Source organism: Fusarium odoratissimum (genome assembly GCF_000260195.1).
Source record: "Fusarium odoratissimum NRRL 54006 unplaced genomic scaffold supercont1.14, whole genome shotgun sequence".
Taxonomy (NCBI): Eukaryota; Fungi; Ascomycota; class Sordariomycetes; order Hypocreales; family Nectriaceae; genus Fusarium; species Fusarium odoratissimum.
The window spans coordinates 622,958-645,971 of NW_022158700.1; the positions used below are offsets into that span (position 1 = coordinate 622,958).

Sequence of the window (23,014 nt, forward strand, 5' to 3'; positions counted from 1 at the left end):
GGCCAGGGGCGGTCAGGTACTCTTTGGCGAACGCATCTTGAGCACGAAATCGATTCGGTTTGGGATCGAGGCGTCGAACGCTAAATCTTCGGAGGTCAGGTGTTGCGACAAGTGACTCCTTGTCGGCGGGACAAATTCTTGTCGTTGAAAGACTGGCTGGTCCTGGATTCGAGCACAGGAGGAGCGCAAATGTACTGAGATGTTGGTCGAGGTCCAGACAGTTGATTGCTCTTTCGAAAATGGAGACCATGTACGGAGTACGGGGAGCTCGCGCCACAGGGCGCCACACTCACTGGCCTGTGGCGCTCTCTCCAAGTGGATCTGCGCAATGCCAAATCCTCCACCCGCCCAACTTCAAACGACCACCATGAGCGCAAATGACGAGATAAAAGAATAAAACTAAGTGCAATCGATTCCTTTCAGTTCAAAGATCAAAATCAATATTTGGAATTCACGAAAAAAGAAACTCCTGCGAGGGGACTCGAACCCCTAACTTTCAGATCTCCTTATTGTAAAAGTCTGACACGCTAACCAATTGCGTCACGCGGGATGCTTGACTTATTTGGTATCCCCTGCTCAAACTTTGGAATATAACCATGACAACTGCAGGACATGGTAAGTTATTTCACTATTCTCTCAATCTTCCTCGCCTTGACTACAGTATTCTTAGCAGTCAGAATTGAAGAAATTATTTTCTCCCTGCCCTTAGTGTAGTTATAAAAATCAGAATATCTTAGGCTGTTTTATCGAACGATTTGTTGTGGGATGTCTGTGAGATTGTAAAAAACAGGACTAAAATACCCTGCAGGCTGAGTGTATACCACAATTGAACTTTGATGACTGGCTGAAGGAATAAGATCCATGTATATACATCAATTGGAATCAATTTTTACTAACCAGATGTGAGAAGACAGGCTGATTCAGGCGGCTGAATTCCAGGCGCGAAGTCGGCAAAGGCTTGATTCATCAACGCCTTATTGCAAAGCTGTCTTGTTGGAATTTTCAGAAGCGGATGTACTCAAACAACTGGAAGAAGCTTACAGCCCAAGCTATCCCCATAGAGTTGAAGATGACACGACGTGCCTTCAATTCCTCCTCGAGATCAACCCGTCTTCCAACCTTGATGGTAACATTATTTCCACTGGCCTCGACAAGCCAATCATCTGAGCCAAAGATATCGCAGAGTGCATCTCTGAGCTTGTCTGGCCTACAGAAACGCTTGACCGGGAACTCATGTCTGAACACGAGCTTCTCAGTGTCCACAGCATGCTTGTTGCTACATTTAGTGGTAGTAGTAGGCATTGTGTCGTAATGTTGGACTTTTTATTTGATGGAGTTGTTTACTTGGATGGAGTGTATGGGGATGACAATTTGGGTTCTTGGGGGCCTTTTATAGGGAGCCTTGGAGACGAAAGGCAGCCAACATTGACACTGCTTGACAATACGTGCGGTTCACTTGCTGAAGGAACTCATGATAAGAGCATCAATCTGCGCTGATACGGAAACTTCACGGGACACAAGACTAATCTATCCCTGAATTATGACTCGTTGACAGATACCAGCCATCAGTTGGACAACGATGTGCTTCCGTATATCAGCAGCGAATGTCTGAAGTACTTGTCGCGCATTAACGACATCAATTAATAGCAGTGTTTAAAGAAAGGGACCATGTTGACGTCCCTCATGACCGCAATGACCTCTCTGAATAGACCGCTGTCAGTGGTCCGGTGGAAATCTTGAAGGCGATCAAGATTGGTTCTTAAAGGCATCTATCTGCTTTCCTTTGATGGGGCTAGTCTTAAGTTTCGACGATCACATTCTCTGAGCATGGTGATGCTCGACCCAGCAAAGATAATGAAACGAAAGGACTCCAACGGTCAAGTATAAATAGACCTACAACCCCGAATATTTCTCATGCCAAAAACATCAACACAACCAAACCTCTACATATTACCAACATCAACTAAAAACATAATCATGCTTTCTGGATCCTGTTCCAAGACCGATCAGGGAGCCGCTGAGTGGTCCTGTGACCATAACATCGAACTTGACCTCATCAACAACCGGCGAACATTTGAAGCCGCCTTGAGAGTCATTTACCCTCTTGGGTTTAAGGTAAACTACAAGTACAGTCCCAATACCTGCCATGTTACTGCGCTTGCGAAAACCCCAGAACCAGCCGACCTGCAGAGAAAGCTCCAAGATGTCGGTGCTATTCTTCAGGGCTGAGAAAAATGGGAGCTGAAATGGATGGCCCATTATCGCGCGTAGGGAAGAGAAGCGTGCAGCAAATGCCATTTTGAGATGCCGAAGGTTTTGAGCTACCAAGAAGAATTATTCACATAGGAATGGCATAAGTTAAACCACCATAAATGACGAGTGAAAGAAGTGATGTTGAGAGATGTTTAAGTTAGGCCAATAGTCACACCAAGATCTCCGTAGTCACAGCGAATCTACAATAAGATGTGAATCGAGAAGTGAACGAATCTGAAAAGCCGAGGAAGCGTGAAACCACTTTGTTATGGATGTTCTGAGCCCGTGCAAGCTTCGAAGTTCCGGGACAGTGATGGTAATGTTTCCCAAAGGTCGCGACAACTTCGAATTGGAAACAGCACTGAAAATACCACGGGAGCAGTATGCTCTAGATAGATAGAGATGAATAGATACTAATTCTGTGCGGTGAATATCAGCTCTCAGTCTCAACTATAAATAACACAAAACTAAACAACAACCGATATCAAAACAGTATACAACTATCTATATGAAGGGCACATCTATTACAACTGCTATACAGCAAAAATGGCTGCAGAATCCAAACTAGGAGATAACACAATATGGCACACGTTTACAAGATATATCCCAGAATGTTTTGTTAGCGACTATTCCAAACTGGAGAAAGGCTTGAAGGAATTCTTCCCTGGCGGAATTGATGTCACATTTGAGAAGGAAACCGCAGATCATGTAGCACATTACAAGGTTATCGGGCTCCGAGACAGTCTCGATAACATCAACCTACAGAAATTCCTCACGGACGGTGAATATGTTTTACGGGATTGAGCGCGGAGCTAAAGACGGGGGAGGCAATAGTAAGGCAGGCAGGCCACCATAGGAGAGACTTCGTCATTCTTTAGAGTTGACGTTGCATAGCCATATGCTGCTGAGTTTACCTCGGTCAACGATATAATTTGAAGTTTTAGTATCTCAGGGATTTAGTTAAGGGAAGCAGGTGATATCAGAGGAGCTCTGAGCAGAAGACAAGGGAGCAAGTGATGATGCTTGAAAGATTATGCACATAGCACGCACGTTTGTCGTGAATGACCCCTTAAATATGCGCAAAGAAGCTTCTAGACCAGTGAACTACAAGACTATTCACTTTTGAGAAGTAAGGGGTCGCTGTTCACGGCCCAGGGATCGTGAAATGTGCTTGTCGAAATGGTAGTGACAATGCAACGGGCAAAGTGTATTGAATATAGATCGCGGCGACGAGTCAGTTGAATGACCGGCCAAAGAGGAACAAAACGTGACCACATATCCATTGAACAATTACACTCCAAATACTCAAGAACGATATCCCCCACAGTCAAGATGTCCCGAGACTCTACTATCGGAAACAAAGATGAATACAAGCCATGCACCAAGTTCATCCCTCGCAATCTCGTTGATGAAAAAAAACAAAAAGGCTTTAGAAGAAACGTTGCTCAGCTTCTTTCCTGGTGGAGTAGTCATGACAAGGACAGTGGTTGGGGAGCTTTATAAGATAGAGGGACTTGTGCTCAAGGGTTCAGAGGATTTCAGTCTGCTGGAAAAACTGCAGGACCTTGATCTCCTCATGAAGGAATGAGAGACAGGGGTGAAGAGGTGGAGATACTGGGAGGGGAGTGTCGTGATGGAAGGCCAGAAGGAGAGAGGCTGTATTCATAGCACTACATAGCTGTATTTGGTCAGAACAAAGAGCTTCGGTCGGGCTGCAAACGAAGGCGAAGTAATAATGTTTTGTTTGATAAGATCATTGTAGGTGCCAGAAATGTGAATGCTACTTCAACGAAAAAGTGTTAGCTGAGTAGGTATGTCCAACACGTTTCCCAGAGGATGGAAGACTCACCTGAGTAGTGAAGCCATTGCAAAGAGCACTTGAGGAGCAACTACAAAAGTTCCGAAACTCGTGTTAGCTGAGAGGCCATTTTGCAAGGATTCACTCTCGAGAAGTGCAGAGACCGTAATCACCGCGCTTTCGAGAGTGATGATATGTCTCAGAGCCCCGTGAAATGACTACAGTCTGAAGGTTGTTCATTGACTTAGGGCTGGTAATCACACCCCCAAATGAGTGTGACAAGTGTCTGTTGTAATGGCAGCGAAACCACCACGAGCTGAAGATTAACTATAGAAAGAGGCGATTCGCCAGTCAATTAGCTAGACACTCAGTAGACGTCTGCAACACTACATCAAACCTATCACAACTTCACATTCATATTCACTACTTGCAACCATGCCTGCAGACTCCGGTTCAGCAGATCAAGAACCCGAGACTTGGGGCAGTCAAATTAAATATGTCCCCGTTCGTCTTGTCAAGGACGTGAACAGTTTCAAAGCAGCATTGAAGAGACACTATGGTGAAGGAGTGACGCACCCTATCAAGGGCTCACACACAGAAGAGGCCGTCTATGAGGTTAAAGCACCCAAAGCGAATACAGGACCCACAGATCTGGTGAAGACTCTCCAGGAGGAGGATGTCCTTAAGAAAGAGGGATGAAGGGGGAGAAGAAGACGTCCAACATCATGGGTTCCGTCGCTGAGGGAGGGGAGATATAGCAGCTGACACGTTTGCTATCTCAGGTACAATGAGACAATGCGATAAATTATTGACTCTTTTAAACTGAAGCCTGCGACACCGAAGTGAAGTGATGATGTAAGGTGATTTGTTTGTCCAGACCACCAGAAAGGGTGAGGCTGTGAATAGCTGCTTCAGAAACCTGTTCGCTCTCGAGAAGTGAGGGTAATTGTGCGCTGTATATTGCGATGGTAGTGACACCAACATAGCCGCCTATTAATTACATCGACGTATTAGAAAAATGAAATAATAACCAACATCATAACCCACTCATAGCATAGCCACTTATACGACATACCCTTTAATTAGAACATCTATAGAACAATGGCGACTTACGGGTCTCAAATTCATGACATCCCCATACGACTTATTGGCGACGAGAGTGCTTTCGAAAGAGCCGTAGAAGCCATTTATCCGAATGGTGTCACGTTTACATATCACAGAACAGGGACTGCCGCTTCGCCATGGCCAGTATGCAATGTTCAAGCGAATTCAAGCACTGGACCAGCCGATCTCGTCAAGCACCTCCAGGACGCTGAGGTTATCATGAAGGAGTGATGGAGTCATGGGAATATAGGTGGAGAAAATGCAAAGAGGACCTCAGAGGACAAGGAGGGCAGATATGGCAAGAAAAATGCTGTGGCTATTCTAATAATTTAAAGGAGCTCTGAATAGTTGATTCAATAGATTAAGCCATTCTCCCTCAATATGAAGGCTAAGAAGAAGTGATATTGTCTTCTGATAGGCTGAAAGCACTAAGTTCTGTGTAGTGATTATAAGCTCTCAGCCACAGGCCTCAACCGCAAGTCACACGTCTAAGGCTGAAAGCATGTAGCAGAAAAGCAGAGAGCTGTGAGTAGAATCTGCAGTGCAAAAGTGATTACAACCCGTTCATGAAAGTAGAGTGAGCTAACACGACTTTAATGCTCAAAAACCATCTTACTCGCGTCCCTTTGGGACTCACGTGGACCAAAGCCATATAGAGTTTGGAATATTAGGGCACAGCTTACGAATGGTACAATGCAAGCATTCTACGTAATTGAAGTGGCCCTCTTATGGACAATTACTCATCATTAAGCAGTCGTTAGGCAGGCGTATCAATAGTTGCTTGATGGTAAACTGGCTCGGAATGAATGAAGAGGAAAATGACGCAGAACTCATCAAGAAGCGGACTGAACAAGGTGAGGTATTATTCTGGGCCACCAATCAACAGCATGAGAAGCGGATTAATGATTTATGCAATATAGAGGATGAAGATGGGCTCTAACTTCTGCTTCTTACACACAGAGACGAGGAGACTTGCCATAGATTTTGCCATTTGTCACTGAGAGCTGTGGCTGACTTGGCCACGAAAGGAATGGGAAGCAGCTGGACGGGAGATGGGGGCACTGGAAAAGTGTCCCCAATTGGAAAAAGGTCCTAAGTTTGATGGGGAATGTGCCCAAAGTGTCAGTGGAATGGAAGACTGCTGAAAGACAAATCATGGTTCTGCCAGACTTCCTGCACGCGTGAGTCTGCCAGGCTGTGGCCTAGGTCTAACTTGCCGAGATATCGATAGCGTTTACTTCGTTAAACTTAACGGTCTTGTCGTCTTGTAGCATGATGAGTGCTTGGTTAAATGAGTCCATTTGTACGACGGCCGTATGATCACAAGGTTCGTCCACAATTTCAATGTGTATTATGCTTGCAACACGAGTTCGAAAAAGCCCTAACTTAATTTCCAGGGGAATAAATATGCGTGTACTCGCCGATCAAAAAGCTGCCACTAAAAAGTCCTCTCTTTTCCAAACAAGTACGCTACAGGATGATGATTTTCAACTTGTTCAATATCGCCATCTTGACCCTCGGCAACCAAGTGTTCGCGACACCTGTCCTGGGCGACAACACACTTCACGCTCGCAGCCCCCCTCCACCACCTCCCCCCCAGCCTCCTATCCCCCCAGCACCTCCAGCAACCACCACAAACAAGTCAACTGTAGAGATTCACCCACGTATTGCCCCCCAAGTCGGCCCTATCCCGAAAATCCACCTTGTCCCAAGGCACCAGCTCGACAACTTCGCCGGCAAACCCGTCCCTCCACATCGACCACACCAACGGCGCGACCTTCCAGACATCGGCAAGGTGGCCGCCTACCCGTTCGGCAAACTACCAGACTTCGTAAAAGACAACAGGTATGAATGGAATAACATACAATACCCCGCCTATTCCTTCGGGAGGGTTCTCCTGGGCGCAAAGTCATATGCGAACGCTCTGCCGAGAACTTGCAGTGGCTCTTTGGTTGGTCCACGACACGTCTTGATAGCTAGGCACTGCTTCGGGGATAAATTAGCCGACAGTATTTCATTTGAATCCAACTTTTTTGAGGGCCGGAGCGGAGGGAAATCGCACGCGACGGACGTCATCACTCTGGACGGCCTAGAATGTCAAAAAAAGCCCAAAGATGGAGAAGAGAAATTTAATTGTGCACTCTTGAACGACTGGGCTATCTTGATCCTCGCGGATCGAATGGGTGAGACACACGGGTACCTCGGAGTAAAAGAATTCGATACAAAGACACTGATGAACAAGCAACCATTTGTGAGTAAAAGAGAACAGAACAAATGAATCAACACTAATGTTAAGTAGTCACACGTGGGATTTCCTAATAAATTCTTGTACGATAAAGGAAAGCCTTTGAGGCAGGATGGAATAACAGTGGAGAAATGTTATACCTCTTGCGACATTCCTGGCGACCGGCTGTTGACTGACGCAGATTGCCAGTGCGGAGCATCAGGAGGACCCTTGTTTCGAATGGAAGATGGGCTAGCTTGGCAGTATGGGGTGGCGAGTTCACGTTTTTGGGACCTCAAAAAAAGCCAGACTCCTCCGGATAGGTGTGCTTTTGTATCGAGCACCAAGTTTATCACTGCAGTTGCTATGGCGCGACAGCAGTTTCCTTAGTATCTCTGGCAATCGGTATGCTGTTAGCAAGATAGCTACGTAACTGTATGCGAGAAGATGGAACTTGATAAATCGCGTCGATTGGCCAACGAGACCTCCCTGCTTTATGGCTTATTTAGTCTGCGATGTCGACGCAGCGGTCTTAGCGGGCGTCAAGAGCGCCCTATCAAGGCAGTGACAATGGAAGATATGATGAGAGTAAGAGAGTGAGATAATGGAATCAGGGGATGAACCTTCTTGCACACCTTTACGCACCTGCGAAACAAGCCAGTGGTCGTGGCGAGCTGAACTAGACGTGTTCAGACCCCTGAACAGGTAAACAGGCCCAGAACAACCACTGATGGCGACGGAACACTACACTACTGGCACTAGGACGGTGATCACATCATGGAACCTGGTTTGTGTGACTGCAGAGACCTCTGACACCCAATGAGCGAGAGTGGCCAAACATCTAGCTCTCTACGAAGGAGGGTTGCTGACTCCCTACGGTCACAGGGCCTGAGCATCTAGGATGGCAATAAGCCACTGAACAAGGGTGAAAAACGAGCTGCAGCATCAGTACGTGCCAGCTGACTGCTGAAGATGATGAGAGCATCTTCAGCACATCGTTGATGTCGTCGAAGGGCACTTCGATATGAAGCCCTTGGTCCTTGTGACTTGACGAGACTCATGCTACCATTCAAGAAGACTGCCTTCAGACATAAAGGAACTGACCGCTATGAAAGATGGCTGTATTATTGGATACAGGCTTCTGTATCGTGAAGGCTGCGCGTCAGGAGTGGTGAAGGATTGCGCGACCACTAGGTTCCCCCTAAACACAATCACATATCGACGGGCAACCCGGCCACCCACCATGGAGCGCGGTGATGGGTCGAGAAGACTTTGTGGCTTGCATGGCATCCAAGTTGTGAATGTGCCGTAAGTTGGAGGGTAACATGCACTGCTTCGACATCTCAGCTCGGAGTCTCGAACATGGAACTCACATTAGGCAGCGCCACTCGAGTAGCCCCTGGCGGGCATTCTATCCAAACTTGAGTATTGCGAGAAGAAACACCGAGAGGACCGTACTTGAAAGATATTTGAGGTGAGGAGCCTCTTCCTTGACATGATGTGAACTCCCGTTGAGAGCTGAAGATATTAGAATCCTAGAGGCGAGCTTGCGTATTTATAATGAAAGACTTGAATAGAAAAACCCTGATTTAAGAGATGAAATCCGAAAGAACCAAGCAATGCGCACGACGCATATCCACTGGTGGACGATCTCGGATGCAACCGCTTTTCTTTTGCTCCATTGATGTACATCGTAAGACGCATAGACTTGCTACCACCAAACATCAACAGTCTGCTCTGAGCCTAGTTCCCCAGGGCTTCTTGACTCCTATGTCTGACAGATGAGTGGAACTTCCATATCACCATGATTTCCAACCAGGCTTTGCCTTGGCAAGCGAGAGAATCGGAATACTGAGCCGTGTTATTATCTTGACCTGAATCCAGGCGAGGCTTGATAAGAATTGAAATGAGGCCAACCTATCACATCACCAAGTTAGAATGAGCTTCATCAGCCTTCATCGGGAAGAGTAGGATGTCAAACTTCCCCAAGTTCAAGCCAAGCCGTCATTCCCCAACTCATATCTATGTGATAACATGCATTATTGTTGGCGCTATCTCCCCTTGCTTCTTGGCCTCGGTTCCGACCCCATCCGTACCACGAGAGCTGAATCCCCGTAGTACTGGCGGGATCCCAATAGTAGCCCCCGAGACTCTTTTCCCCAAGAAGCCAAGCGAAATCCACGCTATACGACGCTGAATCTGACACCAGAGCCTCATCGGATGAAATAGGAACCCAAGCGCATTCCAAACACCTTCCAGCAACCAATCTACGGAAATGTACATTTCTCCAAGGTCGCATTGCGTCTTTCAACCCTGGAGCAATAGAGTTCCGTCTCAAGGATGACGTGCCAAGAATACGAGTCCCCGTAAGCATCCGAAGTCCAAACCAACAGCATACTCAGACCAATCCAGTAATTGCGCCGATGGCTTCGCTTAGAAACACCGTTAATAAACTGTCTGTGCTCATCATCCCCAGTTATCACAGTGAGATACCCTTGCGGGGTAAGCTAATCACTCCCCGTTCTGGCTGAAATAGCTGATATCTAGGAAAAGCTAAGACTAAACCCCAGAGCGAACCAACGCCATAAAGTGGAACAACGTCACAGCGCATTTGGGGATGGTGCAGATCCTGTAAGACACCAATCACCAAGCGGTGAATCCTTCGAGAAGACGTCTAGTGGGAGATCCTGTCGAAAAGAATCCGGGAAGGCGGGCTATCTCGAGCCTTTCATTTGACACTGAAAAATGAGGAGCGGGCGTCGAGTCGATAGTGCAGGCGGCTACTGGAATGTTTGTCTGAATAGGGCTAAGCACATACATGACTAGAATGCATTAAGAAGCGGCAATTCTTCTAGAAAACAACTTGGTTGCAAGATCAGCGTGCTTAAAACCAACCCTAGCATCATTTCACCGGCGTATCACTGGATAATTACAGTGGCGGAGCATCGTTAGTGGAGTGTTAGTGAAGTGCTAGTGCAAAGTTCGCGGAGTAGACAGCCCCCAACCCCCTCAGCGGGCAAGATCCCCCCGCAGATATGACACTCTAGCTGTTGGACTAGAGCGGGAATCTTCGGAACGGTCTGGACTCGCCAAGAGGGGGTTCTGATACAGGCGCTACGATGTTGTGATGCAATGCTCCGAATTTCTAGGCTGCGAGTTTTGGTGCGAGGGGTTAGGGTGGTATTCGTGACCCAATCTCTGGCACATCCCTGTTGATGCTGTGAGATGGGCTTACGGTTGCATTGAGCAGCCCACATGCCGTACTTTAGGTAGCTGTATTATTGTCATTGCGTAAGTTTGATAGCGCAACGCTGGGGGAGATTGAAGGCTGAATCGACGATTCACTTACAGCTTGTTATCTCTTGGAGGTGATTCCAATAATGAGGAGAGCAGCCAAGGTGACTCCTCTCCTTGGCCAAAAAGGGTGCGGAGGCAGCCAAGTAGACTAGTCAGCGGAGTAGCCAAGCCAGTCTCTCCCTTCAACATGCGGAGACAACTACCACCCTCACTCTTGGCCAACAACTAGTGAATCATGCAAAACGATACAAATTACCAAAACAATCATCTAACAACTTACTCTCTCTCATCGTGAGCTGCAATGACGCGGGGGAAACGGTACTTACTTCTGAATCCCTGCTGCTTTTACCCCATGTCTACTCCGCAACCTTAACCGTTAAGCTTAATCTCCTTCCCTGTTCGGTATGGCCTTGTTGCTGCGGGCGTACAGTTCTGGAAATCCCGCACTCTTAGCGGTGGGGAACAGACTTGGAGTTCTCGTCTACCTGGCTAGCTTGGTTTGTTAATGTGAGGGCTGATTTGGAGGTCTTCAGGGAGGCAGTGCATTGCGATATTCCCCAATAAGAGAGAAGACTAACGGCTCGTGACGATAACGCCACTGAGGTTGACCATTCTTCTAGAAGAAAAGAAGCATTCTCTAGCTGAATAACTCAAAGCTTAATACGTTCTCGTGTGAAATGCAACCTGTTAAACGCTCGGAACTACTATCCATAATGGTTTAACCCATCTTGGCACCGTTTTCTAGCGCTGTGATAAACCTGCTCGTATACTAGAAGCGCAGACCATCTGTTGATCAAAGACACACAACACCATGACAGTGTTGTCAGCTAGTTCATCCCTGTTTTCGCAAGACGAGTACTACCCCAAGTTCTTGGCGAGGTTCCACACGGGCTATTAGGTCTAGACCAACTTAATCTCTACTTCCCAGATCTGCCCTCCGAATTTCACGTCTACGGCATTGCCGACTCCTACTCTGCACCCCGCAATGCGGGGGATGGTCAAGGCCATGGGGAACTTGGGGGATGATCACTGCATCCCCAGGTTTCGGTCGCTGTCAAGAAATGTCTATATAACTGTCCCTGAAGCGCCCACTATTTTGTTCTCATCAAGGCAGTCGATCGCTTTGACTACCCAACTACCTCTTACATCTTATAAACTTCTTCTTGACTTGTAATCCATCATGGCTCAACGTGACGACAAGACCGACATCAGGGACGTCGAGCCCCAGATCTTTCAGAATGAGTATCCTGAGAAGGCAATCCCTCAAGTTGAGAAGATTGATTACTCTGGTGCTCATGAGAAGACTGATCCCAAGGAGATTGCTCTTGTGAAGAAGCTTGATCGATGGATGATGGTGAGTGACTGATTACTGATACAAAGGAGATAAGTGTGCTGACGTTGATAGCCTATGCTTTGGAGTATGTACTGGCTCAACTATCTTGATCGCAATGCTATTGCTCTTGCGCGTCTGAATGATCTTGAGGAGGATCTTAACCTCAAGGGAACTGGTAAGCCCTACCATCACATCTTCAAGGTCTTGACTAACAATGTGCAGAGTACCAAACCTGTGTTTCTATCCTCTTCGTCGGTTACATCCTTGGCCAAATCCCCTCCAACATGTTCCTCACTCGCACCCGCCCCTCTCGCTACATGGTAAGCTGCCTCTCTCCCATTCACTCCCGGGTACAAAAAGACTAACCCTTCAGGGTATCATGATGATGCTCTGGGCCGTCGTCAGCGCCCTCACTGCCGTCGCAAAAGACTTCAAGGGTCTCCTCCTCACCCGCTTCTTCCTCGGTCTTACCGAAGCACCCTACTACCCCGGCGCCGTCTACCTCCTCTCCATCTTCTACACCCGCAAGGAGGTCGCAACCCGCATCGCCATCTTGTACACCGGAAACATCCTCGCCACTGCTTTCGCTGGTCTCATCGCTGCTGGTATCTTCCACGGTCTTGATGACGTCGCTGGCATTGCTGGTTGGAAGTGGCTCTTCATCCTCCAGGGTGCTGTTACTTTTGTGATTGCTGTTATTGGCTACTTTGTCCTCCCTGATTTCCCTCTTACTACTCGATGGTTGACTGAGGAGGAGAGACAGTTGGCGCATAACCGTATGGAACTCGATACTGTGGGTAACAAGGGTGAGACCAGCACCTGGAAGGGTCTTCAGCAGGCTGCCAAGGACCCTATGGTTTGGATCTTCTGTGCCATGGCTCATCTCCACTTGGCTGCCAACGGCTTCAAGAACTTTGTAAGTCTTTCAATCCCTCAATTTGGGTCAACTACTAACAGGTTAGTTCCCCACTGTCGTCAAGACTCTCGGCTTCAACACCACCATCACTCTCGTCCTCACATGCCCTCCCTACCTCATCGCCGGCGCCAGCACCATCCTCGTCTCATGGATGTCAGGAAAGTACAATGAGCGAACCTGGCACATCACCGCCTCCAAGACCGTCGCAGTCATCGGATTCGCCTCTGCCGCCGCTACTCTCAACACAGCCGGTCGCTACGTCTGCATGGTCATCTTCACCATCGGAACCTACGCTGTCAACAGTCTCATCCTCGGATGGTGTGGCTCTGTCTGCGGTCAGACCAAGGAGAAGAAGGCTGTTGCCATCAGCATGGTTACTATGATCATGAACATTAGCTTCATCTGGACTCCTTATCTCTGGCCTTCTAGTGATGAGCCCAGATATGCTATTGCCATGTCGAGCAGTGCTGCTTTCAGTATTGGTACTGCTGCGCTTGCTTGGGTTGCTAAGATTATTCTCAAGAGGCGAAACCAGAAGCTCCGTGCGCAGGATAGCGAGACTGAGGTCTTTTATGTCTACTAAAAGACATTGGATGATGAAATGATGATTTGAAATCGACCAGAGTTTATGGAAGAATGGTAGGATTTAAGCAGGAATCGAAGGATATAGAGATGGTAGAGTAGATATGTCAATACTTGGTCTCTTTCGCAATATCAGACTGCTTCACACAATCATGCCTCCCCAGTCTGACGTGCATGTTAGTTACTCAAGACGAATCAATTACCTGCGACACAAACTGAGTTGATCAGCCGAAGTGAAGCAAAAATGATGCAATTAATTGTCGATAAAAAATAACATGGCTTAAAAGTGCAAAAGGTAACTCCGGTACAGGGAATCGAACCCTGGGCTCCGCGGTACTGATCTCTCAGGTTATGAGAGCGCGAAATGTTAGCCACTACACCATACCGGATTAGATGGCTGATTATACTTTGGCGTTCGGAACTACGCAATAGAAATGCCAAGCAATCGGCAGAGTACCTGTCCGAGAAATTGGCTCCAGTAATGTTTTCACAGCTGCCCCATATGTCCAGCGACACCTCGCGAAAGGCACTTGAACAGGACATTTGGTGCGTTCATTCTGGTGAGCGAAGACCTGTGCGACCTACGCCAAAGCCAATGCCTCCGTGAACTGCGAATTAGCATGAACTCGAGGGACATCGATAAGGGCTTTCGTGTTCCTGGTCAACTCAGGTCATGGTGATCAGGCAGTCGTACTTGCGCCAGCATGATAGTGGTATAGAAGATAATCTTGGTGTACTCGGTTGTTAGCCTGTTAGTTCGGTCGAAGTTGATATGGCATTGATCAGTTAAGACGAAGGACAGAAAGATAGCGGCATGAGAGTTCACAGGCAACTCGGTAAGAGCAAAAGAAAAGACTGAACATAGTTGAAGACGAAGAAGATGTTAAGTTGATAGAATGATTTGCCATGTGAGAAGATTAGACGACCGATGATGTTTGTCATTTGTGCCATCTCTGGGACTATCTGCAATACAGAAGAATTGAAGTATGAGACTTTATATCGTATGTTCTTCACCGCAATGCTCATACCAATGTCCCTGAGTCCTGTTCAAGCCTGCACTGCCATAAAATCTCTCGACTGAGGTGTTCAGTGTGAAGCTTCAAGAAACTTGTCACTACAAGTGAACATCACAACCGTCTCTCCTCATGCCATGGGCTATATTGATCCTATTCTCAGAAGCAACTTCTGGCCATCTTCAATCATGGATGGTTCACCATCACAAGGCCTCAGATGGCATATGAGACTGGCAGACCAGGCAGCGGCCCCAGCCCTGCATCATGTTCCCATCCACTGCCAGCTTCACCCAACGACCTGGCAAACAAACACTCGAGCCACTGCTAGTGGCAATGGACACTCTCCCTTCTCCCACGTTCTGGGTCTCTTATTAGTTCACACTTCAAATCCGATCAACTCTTCCTTTTTCTTCCTCCACACACCAACATCATCCCCAAACGTATCACGCGCAACTGACTACCTTATCCTTCCACCAACAATTTCTTACTTCCTTCTTCTATCATCAAGAGTCTTGGGGTAACAAGGGAACTTTCTTATCTATCACATATCAGAGTTGAAGACTTCCATTATATTAGCTCTTGGTATCACAGGACCTGTCCGTCAACTTACTTAACTCAAGGAACAGAACCAACTCTCTCAGAGTACCACCCATCAACGATTACCTCTTCCTTTACACAGTATCATCCTCTTCGATCTCAAACACGTACAATTTTACCTAGTCTCATTTGCAGGACACAAAGTCTTCTGTAGTATCTTGCTATTTCCACGGAAGACGTTTAGTTATCACATGCCACATCGCTGTTGACTTTGGAGAATTGTCCACAACTTCCTAATCAATTCGTTTCCGCATCTGAACGTCAACGATATCCCCCTCTTGGCTCTACCGAAAACTTAACGTCTTCCTCCTCGCGACAATCGCCTTCGTTTGATCACGCCACGCGTTCGGCACAGACTTCTCACTAGCAAACTTTTACCCTTCTTCCATCTACGCACCAAACGAACCATTTTGCCTACGATTTGACCTTGAGATCTACACCTCGATATCAACAGCACCACCAACGAAAACCTCCAATCCGCATCACAGTAAGTCATCATTCTTTATCAGTTTAACTTGATATCATCCTCATACACAACTTGTCGTTTCCCGTGTCATATTTAATACTAACTCTCTCAGATGCTGTTTCCGTTTTCTCAACTCCCCATGGAGGTCAAGGTAGAAATCTTGCGCTACGTACTCCCACCGATGGCTAGCCCAGTGGATCACGGAATTCACCCACAGGCCGCTTACGTCGCCGCAGAGAATCTAATGTGCGTGTCCAAGGAATTCAAGCAGGTGGTTGAAATGGTTCACTGTATCAAGGCCGTCAACAACGACGATGGAAAGACGAAATTTACCATGGATCCCATGCGGGATACTCTAGTTGTGTTTTGGATGGCGCTTCCGAATCCGAACCCGAACAATTCATGGATTCAGTCCATGAAGGTGGCGGGCTACGAAGTTGACGACAACGCCCTACCAATCCGTCGTCTGATCGCCCATAGCCCATTCCCTATGCAGGCCCGGTCACAGGACCCCTCCGGATTTAGTAAGTCATGAACAACCGTCAATGAAAAAATCGCTAATGTCGATAGTTTCCCGAACCAACCGAGCACAAACCGTTGCGAACACTCTTCGGTGGTTAGACGTGCCTTTCGAGACGGAGCTTCCTATGTTCTCTCACTTTCCTTTCTTGGAGGAAGCCGTAGTATCAGTCTCAATGATGAACCGAATGTGGCATATTTCCGGATTCCAAATGGAGGGCCCGGATGTTGTAGCACCACGCGAAAACGGCGAGTCGTGGGGCCTCAACCGTGTTATGCCTCACAATCGTGCTGCCTCGCGATACTTCAAAGCTAAGGGTATTGAGGCTGACACAGGAATCCCTTGGGAGTTCCCACCCTCTGTCTTTTCCACCAACCACGGATGCCTTATCTCGCAGCCAGAAGATATCGCTTCGCATGTTGATCAGAACGCTGTCCTTATGCAACCGCTAGACCGGCCATTCATTGGGCTATATGGGTATAGTCGCGGTACTCGCTCACTGGGAGGCAAATGGGCTGGCTTCAGCTACCACACACATACCCACAAGGTCCAATTCACCCCGCTGGCATGGCACGAAGTCGAGCCGATTGTGCATCGGCTGGGCTACAATCATCACGCGGTCAGCCGTCAACTTCCTGGCGGAAGTGATCCCCAGTTCATCGCTCGCGTCTGGATCATTCGGGAGGGAACAGAGCCGAAGAATGAGCCACATCACTGCTGGGTAGATGTAAAGGAGCCCGAAGAATACGACGAGCCTATGGTGATGCAGATCGCTACCACCTAGAAGATGGTGCGAGATACACTTCTTCGTCGACATGAAAATGGGCGTTACTATCTGGATATGAACTGAGGGAATCTCAGGAGCATATTGTCATGTGAGGGGTGATGAAAGAGGGTAGCATTGGCTGTTGAGGTACACTTGCATCGAATGAATGCTCTAGAGAGACTGGGATAGGAGTTTTAGGATGAGTCGGAGTCCATGTGCCAAGGAGATTTACTGACAGGAGATAAAGGTACGGGTATTGGCGTCTAGGATAAGGTTTGGGAATGAGAAAGTTCTTTTTGGGTGGACTCTTTCGTGGTAGGGTTATCTGTCTTTCCTGTATGAATCTTGTTTAGCATAGCTCTTCCTAGCCCATCACTTAGAGGTGGACATTGGCCTAGATTTGAGGATAGTGTAATTCATATGAAGATAGCAAATACTATGGAAAAACCAGGAGAAGATTTAGTGCTTAATAGCTGCGCTTTATGCCAGGTTTACCAGCGATTGACAGGATAAGGAGTTCTAGGAGACTATGGTTTATATCTGGTGGTTTTAATTTATGGATGGTGGCTCTAAGCGAATATCATGTCTCCCGGATAGACTAATACATTTTGCAAAAATGCCACCAGTCCTGTAATTTTTGATACGAGGTAGATAGTAAATACCTTGGACTACTTATTAAGCCTCGTGGTTAATTTTTCAACGTTCGAGTTTTAAGCCCAAAAGGTCTCTTCCAGGAGCCTTGCCCTCTTGGAACCCACCATTATTGGATGGATAAAGCCCAAACAATTCTCCTTACCAAAATATTTACAAACTCCTTTGGATCCTGGGCAGAACGCGACACAGGTCCGAAGCAGCCGAAGGGTTGGACTTTGAAGGAGCTATCTGGCCTACTGTCAGAGATAATCACAATACCATGAACCCTTCGATGGCTTGTTCAGTCGATGCTGAGGCCGGAGATCCTCAGTCCAGCGACTTCAAGCATGGGAAACAACTCCCCGGAGTGCTATCAGCGCATAATAGAGAGCGCCCTGAACCGCACAGAGGCTGCAGGTCGCATGTCCAGTCCCCGATCTTCTATGGCTCATCTTTCTCTCCATTGATCTCGACATCACACGTTCCAGTCGTCAAAGATCGTTATGAGTGTATATTCTCCCTTAATACTGCGGCACTACGAGCAAGAGGCCGAGTCTTCTTGGCACCCATAATCAACACACAGCATATGGGAAAATTCGACAGATCCTGTCTGATCAAGTTTCACCTTTTCGGTTGAATAATACAGATTCCATGGAGTTACTGGAAAGGATAAATGGCCAAAACTTCGCAGTTGGAGAGGAGGTCCTTAGGGGCTGAGTTCTATGGGCAGGCTATCCCCGGAAATCTCCGAAGCCCTGCTGGAGGGCCTCAAAGGCCGCCTCGGCGGTAATTCTCACGCCCCTTGAGGTTCTTTTCCATTAGTGCGAGTAGGCCTGAAATATAATCTAGGGATATCTTCAAATCATGTCTGGATTAAACGATATTTCTAAAAGATCGTGTTGCATTATCTGGTCTTTCGCCACGGCCTGCCAGTAAAATCGCGCAGAGGCTATAACGGAGGGGAACAAGAGCTGCGAGAACAATTCCTGATGTCTTGCGGTGTCTGGTCGTATAAGGTGGGCTGGTGATGTTTTGGTAGCGTCTCTTACCCTGGTATGAAGCGGTTGTCTATAATGCACCATGTCACTAAGAGGCTGTATTTCTTGAGTCACTTTTCTGATCGCGACTATTTTCAGATAAGAAAAGTTACTGACTTGCTTCTTGACGGCAGCAACATTCATCTCCAACTCGGAGTAACGGCCTAACGCCAACATTCACGCCCTCGTCCACGAGCTCTCACAAATTCCTCAATCCTCTTGAGACCCATGACACGGGCACAAACGGTATTGTTTGCTACCAGGCCTGCGATTCGATGAGGGACAGTGACTGATGAACAACCTCTGCCGCAAAAAACTCCAGGTGCCAGCCATTTCAAATCCAAGGAAGAGTGGTTTAAATACTGCAATTGCCTTTGAATAAAAGACGATGTTTTTGAAGGCAGCCTAAGGTTTAACCTTAAGACTAGTAATCATCTAGATAGTTGCATCTGCCCGCAAGAGATACTTGTTACTCTAAACTGACATCAGTAGATCTCGAAATCCTCAACTAAATGCTCCGCATCATGAAACAGCATGTCTAAATCAAGCCCATACAAATAACAATCATTCACCAAGGTCCACCCCCCACCCTCCTTCTTCCTCAACAGAAAAGGTCCAGCCGAACCAGGAAAGTAAACAACTCGATCCCCCGCTTTCGCTCTCGGACTCGCCAGTCCCAACGACCCCTTCTCACTCGTGAACAGGCACCGACCGTAACTCGCAAAGGTGAGCGTCTCGGAAAACTCTTCGAGATCATAGCCAATGACCTTGTGTTCTTCGTTTGATTCCTCTTCAGAACTTGAGTCGGGGTTCTTTTCTTCTGAGTCTTTCCCGACGCTTAACCACCAGAGGTAGAACTCGTGATCGCGAAGAAACATGGATGGATCGGTTGATTCGAGGACTCCTGTGCCGCAGTGTCGATACCACCATGTGAAACCGACCCCAACACTGAAGAGTTCAGAGCCATGAGTTGCTGTAAGCGTAGTCGCAAAAGCCTTGCTAACTGAAGACTCATGAGCCTTCCACTCAGGAACCAGTTTCGCAGCCAGAGTTTCCCACTCTTTCATCACGTTCGCAAAACCCTCAGTTCCCGGTGCATGATCAATTCCATCTTCAAGTTCAGGTCCAATCTCACGAATCGTATCAACCAACTTTCCCTTAATCGTCAAACTCCGATATTTCGAGAACGTTAAGCCCGGGAGATACTCCCTACCAAGACTAGCACGAGGAAAACTGAACTGCGTTCCATCCATACATCGAACATCGTAATGCTCCTCCGCGTCATAACGATACGGTGCGTACCAATGTTCCTCAGGAAGACTCTTGGTCGAAGTATCTGTGAAATCGGGAACCCAGGATGGAAGATTTGGATAGCTGCGCCTTGCGCCGAGATGCTTCAGGATACGAAGGTCTTTAGTGAGAATGAGCACAGCCTGTGCGAACTGACGAAAGATATCTTCCACTGGTAGATCATAGTCAACGGGTATGAAACCTGGTTCGAATAAACCCAAAATACCATAGATCTTATCCCGAATCTCAGTAGTCTGACAAACGCGACTATACCCCAGAATACTCATTGGATCGCTCCCAACCTTAAGAAGTCTCAGACTCCAAACGTGACTATCCGGATCAAACCCCTCGATCGGGTGATCACATTCTTTGCCACGCGAAGTCGACAGTCCCTTCGCACCACCTGAAAAGTCTGGCTTCCAACTCACATCAACGTTCCTCCACAGCGTCGAGTCCTCTCCACACATCATGACGGCTCTTTTCGCAAGGGCGATTTCTTGGATCACCCATGTGCGGAAGAACCACGGTCTTTTGACGAGGGCACTCCAAGCGTGGCGTTTATCTTGTGGTGGAGTTGAATCATTGTGGAATGAGTCGGGGATACTTTCGTCGTTGAGATGTTGGAATACGAGATGGGAATCATCGGCTGCGTCGCCGAGCCATACTACGACTTGACGGGCTGATTTGTAGATGTCGCCCATGATGCGGACTTGTTGGTTTCGTTCACCGTGGACGGATTGGTTGATACATAGGGCATCAACCCAGAGTGTTCGGATAGTGTCGGGAGATCGTAGGTGGATCAGTGCTGAGTGAAGGTTTGGCGTGATTGAGATATCTTGATCGCCGAGGTTGATATACCTGACTGGTGTTATGTCTCCCCAGACGTAGGAAAGAGCTTCGTAGTCGGGTTGAAACGTAATATCGCTATCGACTAAGCGTCCGACAAGAGGGTCTGTCCGGTTGCTCGACGGGAGTAGTTCGAGAAGTCTAAAGGAGCTGCTGCTGCTTAGAGGCTGATAAACATCTGCTGAAGAAATGACTCCCAAAGGAGAAGATGGTACTGAGTCATCTACGCTCTGCAGAGTTGCGTAAGGGACCTCCTGTCTACCTTTGACCATACTCTCAACTTTCTCATCCCAAGCTCGCCTCTCAAGCGCCACGGTCTGCGCAACACGCCTCCTCACCTCTTCATAAGAGGGCATACTCCACTCCTCATCACCGGAGAGCTTCTCCTCCAACACCCTCACAATCTCAAGTCTCTCCTCAACGTCTCGGAACGACCCTCGACCACCTTTCCTCATCGCAGTGGGTGCATCAACATATAACCCAGGACATTTTACATCAGCCCCCGCTTCCAGCAACATCTTGACAACCGGCAAATTACTTTTGATGATAGCGGTATGAAGCCAGCTCGTCTTCTTTGCTTTGAGATTTTCACGATGGAGACGTCGTCTTGAGATGAGAACCGTGTCGATATGCGGACCGGGATACTCCGTGATAAGATATCTTGTCTTCTCATGATGCATTGCACCGGAGGAGAGAAGCCACGTTACCATCTCCCCCCACGACTTGGGGTCATCAGGTAGCGATGCACCGTACTCACTAACACACCAGCGAAGGAGACTCAGTCTTCCTCTCTTCAGGGCTTTCTCCTGCAACGCCCCCGGATCAAGCTTGATACCATATGAAACAAGCAACTTTGCCACATCAACGCTTGAAACCCAGGTTGGCACTTCTTCGAGTCGTATTCCCTTGCCTAAAAGCCGTTTGGCTGCATCAAGCTCATTGTTCTGCGCGCAATATCTCAGCACGGCCTGGTAGTCAGAACTTTCAAGATCGCTCGCGTGTGCCATGAACGCCTCCAGAAATTCGAGAAGGTTTTCATCGTTTCCAAAACGATCTGATGCTATAGCAACTTCGATGGGCGTCAGATTTCCCTTTGTGCTTCTGTGGTCGAAAATGCAGTGTCGACGACAGCTGGCACTTTCGCCATGTTCTATCAAAGTCAAAACGATATCGATGTTGCGACCTGCGGCTGCAGCATGCATCGCTGTTCCGAAAGTCGAGCCCTCGCCTTGTCCTCCATCAACCATTCTTGGGCCAGCGACATCAGCAGCGGCACCATAAGCCAAAAGCTTCTTCACAAACTCCAGCGCTCCTTTGCGACAAGCAATATGAAGCATCATCACTAACCCCGCATCATCTTTGGGACATGAAAGACCCTGCTCCAGAAGATACATAATGATGCCACCCCAGGTAGCTTCGATATCAAGATCCCACAAGGGTGTGTCGAAGTTAACACCAGGAGGCCAACCAACCCACGTCATGTCGACGATCTCTTGGGGAGAGATCAAAGCGTCAAGAGTAACCTGAAGAAGGTTGACCTGTTCTTTGGGCTCATCTTCTGCAGGATCCAAAGGCTCTCCAGCTTTGGCGGCCTTTCGTCTCTTGACAAGCTGCTCTGGCCCCCTGCGCTCCTGCACCGTCGAGATATCTGCTCCAGACTCGATCAGGAAGCGGGAGAGCTCCTCATACCCCAAGATACAGGTATAAACAAGCGGCGAATATCCCTCGTCATCAAAGCAATTCACCGCCGCCCCATGAGCTATAAGCAACTTGACCATCTCCAAAAGCTCAGGATTCGACTTCTTCGGGTCCTCACCCAATAACCCCGGATCAATCTTTGCCCTATTAATCGCAACCTGCAACAAATCCCTCTCCCTAACAAACAAATCACCTGCATCATCCTTCTCCAGCAGCGCACGTGCCAGCGGATAATCCACCCTCAGCTCTTTGGCCAGGCACCTACGCACGGCTTCGACGTGGTACGTCTTGAAAACGGGTGATCTTCCATGCAGAGCGAAGAATTCGTCGAGTTTTATTTTCTCGAGATTGGTGAGGAGTTGATCTCTTTCTGCTGAGGGTTTACGGCTGCAGAGGCTGAGGAGCCATGTCCCTGCGATTTCTTCAGGTGATGCCATCTTTTGTGATTACGGTGAGTAAGATCAAGTCAGCCTGGCTGACGATGTTAAGACTCTGCCTTACAAGCGGGGCTAATGGATCCTGGTTATAATAATTTAGCGCTATATCCATCATCTGATACTTAGTCCCTATTCTTGAGCTGTGATACCAATTGACGTTCTACATGAAACTGTCAGACGCGGTAATTGAGAATGGGCTGGTTT

General features: G+C 47.8%; 9 protein-coding genes and 2 non-coding genes across 11 annotated transcripts; 6 read left to right on the top strand and 5 right to left on the bottom strand.

Annotated features, from left to right (window-relative positions):
- Nucleotides 1–466: 466 nt before the first annotated feature.
- Nucleotides 467–550, bottom strand: FOIG_09046. Its single transcript has one exon. It is a non-coding gene; the product is annotated as a tRNA-Lys (tRNA).
- Nucleotides 551–1,002: 452 nt separating this feature from the next.
- On the bottom strand, nt 1,003–1,302 carry FOIG_09047 (uncharacterized protein; the record flags this gene model as incomplete). The annotated part of the gene is made up of 1 exon (XM_031209233.1): nt 1,003–1,302. The coding sequence occupies one exon, from the start codon at nt 1,300–1,302 to the stop codon at nt 1,003–1,005; it is 300 nt and encodes a 99-aa protein (XP_031061270.1).
- A 657-nt stretch (nt 1,303–1,959) lies between these two features.
- On the bottom strand, nt 1,960–2,298 carry FOIG_09048 (uncharacterized protein; the record flags this gene model as incomplete). Its single annotated transcript, XM_031209234.1, has 1 exon — nt 1,960–2,298. The coding sequence occupies one exon, from the start codon at nt 2,296–2,298 to the stop codon at nt 1,960–1,962; it is 339 nt and encodes a 112-aa protein (XP_031061271.1).
- Nucleotides 2,299–2,799: 501 nt separating this feature from the next.
- On the top strand, nt 2,800–3,057 carry FOIG_09049 (uncharacterized protein; the record flags this gene model as incomplete). Its single annotated transcript, XM_031209235.1, has 1 exon — nt 2,800–3,057. One exon carries the CDS (start codon nt 2,800–2,802, stop codon nt 3,055–3,057), a length of 258 nt encoding a protein of 85 aa, XP_031061272.1.
- Nucleotides 3,058–4,486: 1,429 nt separating this feature from the next.
- FOIG_09050 (uncharacterized protein) lies at nt 4,487–4,750 on the top strand (the record flags this gene model as incomplete). Its single annotated transcript, XM_031209236.1, has 1 exon — nt 4,487–4,750. One exon carries the CDS (start codon nt 4,487–4,489, stop codon nt 4,748–4,750), a length of 264 nt encoding a protein of 87 aa, XP_031061273.1.
- A 402-nt stretch (nt 4,751–5,152) lies between these two features.
- Nucleotides 5,153–5,386, top strand: FOIG_09051 (uncharacterized protein; the record flags this gene model as incomplete). The annotated part of the gene is made up of 1 exon (XM_031209237.1): nt 5,153–5,386. The coding sequence occupies one exon, from the start codon at nt 5,153–5,155 to the stop codon at nt 5,384–5,386; it is 234 nt and encodes a 77-aa protein (XP_031061274.1).
- Nucleotides 5,387–6,632: 1,246 nt separating this feature from the next.
- Nucleotides 6,633–7,702, top strand: FOIG_09052 (uncharacterized protein; the record flags this gene model as incomplete). The annotated part of the gene is made up of 2 exons (XM_031209238.1): nt 6,633–7,000; nt 7,582–7,702. The coding sequence occupies 2 exons, from the start codon at nt 6,633–6,635 to the stop codon at nt 7,700–7,702; spliced, it is 489 nt and encodes a 162-aa protein (XP_031061275.1).
- A 4,007-nt stretch (nt 7,703–11,709) lies between these two features.
- Nucleotides 11,710–13,798, top strand: FOIG_09053 (uncharacterized protein). Its single transcript, XM_031209239.1, has 5 exons — nt 11,710–12,030; nt 12,082–12,184; nt 12,232–12,329; nt 12,383–12,925; nt 12,972–13,798. The coding sequence occupies exons 1-5, from the start codon at nt 11,857–11,859 to the stop codon at nt 13,506–13,508; spliced, it is 1,455 nt and encodes a 484-aa protein (XP_031061276.1). The 5' UTR covers nt 11,710–11,856; the 3' UTR covers nt 13,509–13,798.
- Nucleotides 13,799–13,806: 8 nt separating this feature from the next.
- On the bottom strand, nt 13,807–13,896 carry FOIG_09054. Its single transcript has one exon. It is a non-coding gene; the product is annotated as a tRNA-Glu (tRNA).
- Nucleotides 13,897–15,722: 1,826 nt separating this feature from the next.
- On the top strand, nt 15,723–16,887 carry FOIG_09055 (uncharacterized protein; the record flags this gene model as incomplete). The annotated part of the gene is made up of 2 exons (XM_031209240.1): nt 15,723–16,107; nt 16,154–16,887. 2 exons carry the CDS (start codon nt 15,723–15,725, stop codon nt 16,885–16,887), a joined length of 1,119 nt encoding a protein of 372 aa, XP_031061277.1.
- A 2,106-nt stretch (nt 16,888–18,993) lies between these two features.
- FOIG_09056 (uncharacterized protein) lies at nt 18,994–22,810 on the bottom strand (the record flags this gene model as incomplete). Its single annotated transcript, XM_031209241.1, has 1 exon — nt 18,994–22,810. The coding sequence occupies one exon, from the start codon at nt 22,808–22,810 to the stop codon at nt 19,025–19,027; it is 3,786 nt and encodes a 1,261-aa protein (XP_031061278.1). The 3' UTR covers nt 18,994–19,024.
- Nucleotides 22,811–23,014: the final 204 nt, after the last annotated feature.